At 45.0% G+C, this 5,814-nt stretch overlaps 1 protein-coding gene across 1 annotated transcript; it reads left to right on the plus strand.

Moving 5' to 3' along the window:
• Positions 1-1,572: 1,572 nt before the first annotated feature.
• On the plus strand, positions 1,573-2,478 carry LOC104273623 (olfactory receptor 13G1-like). Its single transcript, XM_009869011.1, has one exon. The coding sequence runs from the start codon at positions 1,573-1,575 to the stop codon at positions 2,476-2,478; it is 906 nt and encodes a 301-aa protein (XP_009867313.1).
• The last annotated feature ends 3,336 nt before the right edge of the window (positions 2,479-5,814 follow it).

Consider the following 5,814-nt stretch of genomic DNA (forward strand, 5'->3'; position numbering starts at 1 on the left):
GCCCTCCACAGCCTGCTGGTTATGCTCCTCAGGACACAGCCCAGGGCACTGTTAGTTTGCAAGCCCAAGAATCACAAACAGAAGTTTTGAGCAGAAATCAGCTTTACTGGTACCAGTGTGGCCAAGGAGGGAAAACAAGCAGAAACTTCTCCCCTATCAGCCAATTTAGCTAACAAAGCCATCTGAGTCCCACTCCACTGGGCATTCTCTTTACTTCTTGCAGGTCATGCCTCAGTGCTAAATTTCCAGCCCTTGGCTCCTCCTCTTGGGGCAGGTTTTTGAGCCTATTTTAGGCTACATTCATGAGGGAGGAGAAATCTCCAGAAGAAACTACCTTGATAGATGGGGTGTATTTTAAGATACTGTGTGAGAAAGGCTTCTGAACCCTGTCTGTGCTTCTGTTGAAAGGTGAGACTATTAAACCTTTGTTGCCGGCTCCTTTTCTATTGTCTTTGCTGCTTTCCCTTTTGTGTATTCTTCACTGGGTCTAATAATGCAACAATAAATTATATCCATGTTCTATACATGTCTGACCCTTCCAGTGTTATAGGTAAAGAGAACTAACAGTTTTAAATTAATACTTAATGTCACAAATGTTTCCATCGCCACCTTTAGTCCAATGGAAAATGAAGAGAGACTTGCTCCACACTTCTTCATCCCAGTAATGCTTAAGATTGTGTGAAAAACATGATTGTTGGAGACTCGTTCAACCCCAAGTTAGTCACCTAATTCTGAGCTAAACTTTAATCCAGATGGGAGAAGAAGGGCTGGTGCCTCTGTGTGGTGACCCAGGTGAACCTTCTTAGCCTTGTAACTTCATCAAGAGATGACTGAGGCTGTAGAAGAGTCAGTTTCTCTCCACTGAAACTAATGGAAGGGGAAACCAGGCGAGTCTGTTTTCAGATCAAGTGGAAGCACAAGATGAGGTGAAGATCTAATCCTGTGCCATTAGACAACAAAGCAGAAACTGTAACTTCTTATTGCACCTCATGGTCTGACCCTCTTCTTGGTCATTTAGAATAGAATTTCAAGCAAGATTTGGATACTCAAGATTGGATGGAGCAGACAGAACTATTTGAAATCTACTAGGAACAATCACATTTGGGAAGATCTCCTCACTCTCACTTCTGAAAGGTCTTTCTTTAAGTCAAATGCAGATTCATTTCGTACCCAAACAGCCCTGGTAGAATTTAGCATCTGAGCATCTGAGAAGAGTCAGAGAAGATCCACTATGCAATGTGATTACTTTAAAATGTCTCTGACACTATTTTTGGGGTGGAAAATATGTTCTGTTATCTTTTGAAGAACTACATTCAAAAGTTATCTTATTTATCTCATTATTATTGTAATACCTACCATTCTTTTAAAGTACTGATGTGACTCTCCTTCTACACTGAATATTTTCTCTATTCTGGGATTTTAGTTTGTTTGAGGGATCAGGGAAATCTTTGACTTTGGAACCACATCTGTGTCTCTCTCCTTCTCTGTTTTTAACATTGTCTTGAATATGTTCTGGCCATGATGCAGTGATCTCTTTATTTCTATTCCCATGCAGGGGACATCCAAATGCAAATGCATCCACAGAATTTCACCAAGGTCTCTGATTTCATCCTGGAGGGTGTTTTTGACAACCAGGGTCTCTCTATTGCAATGTGTTTGTGCCTCTACTCAGCTGCCATCCTCAGCAACTCATTTGTCATTCTAGCTACCGTTGTCCACTCACCCCTGCACACCCCTATGTACTTTTTCATCTCCAACCTGGCCGTCCTTGACTTGGTGGCTATCTCCTCAGTTCTGCCCAAGATGTTGGCGAACCTGATCGTGGGCAAGAACACCATCTCCTTTGAGGGCTGCATAGCACAGCTCTACACCTTCACCTTCTCAGGCTCAGCAGAGCTCACCCTGTTAACAGTCATGTCTTGTGACCGGTACCTGGCCATCTGCTGGCCCCTTCACTATGTAACCATGATGAGCAAGAGAACCTGCATCTCTTTAATGGCTGGGGACTCCCTCATCAACACCCTTCTTGTGGCACAGCTGGACTTCTGTGGGCCAAATTTAGTCCAAAATTTCTTGTGTGAGTTACCCCCGGTCCGTGCCCTGTCCTGTAGCTCAACCTATCTCAGCGAGATCATGGTTTACATGTCAGACATTGTCTTAGGTATGGGAAACTTCCTTCTGGTCATTCTCTCTTATTGTCTCATCATCATCACCATCTTGAAAATCCAGAGCTCTGCAGGGAAGTGGAAAGCCTTCTCCACCTGCTCCTCACACCTTGCTACTGTTGGCTTTTTCTACTCCACCATCATCTATGTCTATATCCAGCCCATGAGCACTCCACTACAGAAGAAAAACAGAGCAGTGAACATCGTGTACGCTCTGGTGACTCCCACCCTAAACCCTCTAATCTACAGCCTGCGCAACAAAGCAATCAAAGAGGCCTTCTGGAAAATTATTCCATTTCACAAGACAAACTAACACACACAGCCACGTGCCAGGGCTCCTCACATGGGACCCTGTTAAACTAGGGCGGAGAAAGACTTCTACAGAACAATGCTGTACCAGTTGTCTTAGGGACCTGTGACAGAGTCTACTGTTCATACAAGGACCCAGCTCCCGAATCATCACCTCAAACTTCCCTTCTCTTCAGTTCCAGCTCCAGTTCCATCTGCTGCCCTGCAGCTGAGATCACAACTGCCCTATTTTTCATGCTTTGTTCTCCAGGTTTTTCTTCCACAGATACACTAGTCCCTCCACTCACCGGTATAACCTCTGCTGATCCTGCCTCATTTCTTCTTCACACTTTATCTTTTCTTGTTTTGCATAAAGGTCCTTACTTCAGGGAATCCACAATGCTCAAGGAGAAAGATACCTGGACCTGATGGCAACAGCTACTTTGACACCAGCAGTGTGCTGATTAGGAAGATGATCATAGAATTGCTGTGATTGGAAAAGACCTTCCAACTGTTAACATGGCTATGTCAGGTCCACCACTACACCACGTACCTAAGCACCTCATCTACAAGTCTTTCAGATACCATCAGAGATGATGATTCTTCCACTTTCCTTGGCAGCCTTTTCCAGTCCTTAATAACCCTTTCAGTGAAAAATTTCTTCCTAATATGCAATCTAAACCTTCCCTTGTGCAACTTCATAGAATTATAGACTGATTTCGGTTGGAAAGAACCCTAAAGGTCACCTCGTTCCAGCCCCTATCATGGGCAGGAACATCTCCCACTAGAACAGGGTGCTCAAAGTCTCATCCAACCTGGCCTTGAACATTTGCAAGGCAGAGGCATCCACGACATCCCTGGGCAACCTGTGCTGAGGACAATTCCTCTTGTACTATAGCCCATTACTTTAGAGAAGAGACTGAGCCTCACCTCACTACAACCTCCTTTCAGGTAGTTACTCCAGTTACAGATCAATGAGTTCTCCCCTCAGCCTCCTTTTCTCCAGGGTAAATAACCCCAGTTTTCTCAGCCACTCCTCACAAGACTTGTTTTCCAGACCCTTCCTCACATCTGTAGCCCTGTCCTGGTCCTGATGGCCACACTTTTCTGATACAGGCCAGCATGTCACTGACCTCTTGGGAAATCTGGGCACAGAGCTGGCTCATCTTCAGCTGCTCTCAACCAACACCCCCAGGTCCTTTTCTGCCAAACAGCTTTCCAGACGCTCCTTCCCAAGCCTGTAGCACTAGCTGGGGGGGTTGTGACCCAAGGGCAGGAGCTAGCACTTAGCCTTGTTGAACTTCATATAATTGGCCTCAGCCCATTAATCCAACCTGTCCAGATCCCTCTGTAGAGCCTTCATCAAGTAGATCAACACTCTCACCCATCTTGGTTACATCTGCAGTCTTACTAGTGGTGCTCTCAATCTTCTTGTCCAGATCATTGAGAACAGAATTGGCCCCAACAGAATTGGCCCCAACACTCAGCCCCGGGGAACACCACTTGTGATCATCTGCCAACTGGGCTTCACTCCATTCACCACCACTCTTTAAGCCTAGTCATCCAGACAGTTTTTATCCAGCAGTGCTTACTCCCATCCAAGCCATGAGCAGCCAGTTTCTCCAGGAGGATGATGAGGGAAATAGTATCAAAAGCTTGACTAATGTCTAGGTAGACAATGTCTACACCCTTTGCCTCATCCACTAGGTGAGTCATCTTGTCATGCAAGTAGATCAGATTCATCGACAGGACTTCCCTTTCATAAACCCATGCTGACTGAGCCTGAACCCCTGGTTCTCCTGTATATGTCTCATGATGGCCCTTGAGGTGATTTGCTCCATAACCTTTCCTGGCAATGAGGTCAGAATGACAGGCCTGTAGTTCCCTGGATTTTCTTTCCAGCCCTTCTTGTAGAGGAGCATCACATTTGATAACCTCCAGCCCACTGGGACCTCCACAATTAACCAGGACTGCTGAAAAATGATGGAAAGTGGTTTGCTGAGCACTTCCACCACCTCCCTCAGTACCCTTGGGTGGATCCCACCCGGCTCCATAGACTTGTGTGCATCCAAGTGGAGCAGCAGGTCATTGACCATTTCTCCTTGGATTGTGGGGGCTTCATTCTGCTCCCCATTCCTGTCATCTGACTCAGGGGACTGGGTACTTGAAGAAAAGAACAACTAGTCTTGCTATTGAAGACTGAGGGAAAAAGGCATTAAGTACCTCAGCCTTTTCCTCATTCTTTGTCACTAAGTATTCCCTCACATACAATAAAGGATGGAGGTTGTCCTTAGCCCTCTTTTGGTTGCTACTCAGCTACTTTTTGGGGCACAACTCGTTCAGTAACATTTTAAACAGCCTAAAGAATTCTCTAGAGCCACCAGCTGGTGCTCCTTCAGGACATGAGTCTCCTGTGTCTTACCTGCCAGCTCCCATGTGGCCGTATCTCATCAAATGGCACAAGAACCTTGCACTGAGGCAGTTCAGCCCAAACCCAAAGAGAGAGAATAATTAACTCACATAGCTTTGAAATTCTAACAACTACAAAACCAAGTAAACCTTGAGTCCTTAAACACTCTTTTGAGTCAAAGCAGCAAGGCAGGCAGGGTCCATGCACATGACAGTAATGTAACTCCATCTTTTTGGGAGAGAAATATTAGAGAAAGGAAACAGTTCACTTCAGATGCCCATTTCTTACATTGCACATCAAGGAGGAAAGGCTCCAGATCGACTACTGGCATTTAGAAATACTATTCTTAGTTTTTCTAGTTAGCCACAGAGCTGAGGTCAACCTCATGACAAAACCGCAGGTATTATCTACAGACAATGATCGGGACAGGCAGGGTCATCTCTTATTGTGAGTCAGTCTTTGTGAAAGACATTTTCTCCTCATCTAAATTTGACTCAAGACAGACCTTACCACAACCTTTTGACTTCACCCATACAACATAATGCTCCTTTCCCTAATCATCTTCACTGATCGTGAGCTTAACCACAAAGGAAAGAGACGTTTAATTGCAAGAAACTGTAAAGTGTGCCTCTTCTGCAATACTGTTGCTCTCTGCTCTTGGGCAATGTGTAGAAGGTGAGGGTGCAGGACACTTGAACTGGAGTGATGGATGAATGGCTTCAAACCAGGGATGGAACAGACCTCAGAAAGACCAACTCCCATTCATGGCTGGGCCAACTTCAAATATCTGCCAGGTTGTTCATGGCTTTGATTAGGCAGATTGATTTTTAACTATCATCTCTGAAGGTTTTTTTTCCACTCATATCTATTCAGAATGAAAAAGAAAAAATTGTTATTTCCAGGGTGATTCCCATGAAGTAGATCATGTCCTACTGAGATGTCAGTCCCCCT

The sequence above is a fragment of the Apaloderma vittatum genome, unplaced genomic scaffold (assembly GCF_000703405.1).
Source record: "Apaloderma vittatum isolate BGI_N311 unplaced genomic scaffold, ASM70340v1 scaffold815, whole genome shotgun sequence".
Classification (NCBI taxonomy): Eukaryota; Metazoa; Chordata; class Aves; order Trogoniformes; family Trogonidae; genus Apaloderma; species Apaloderma vittatum.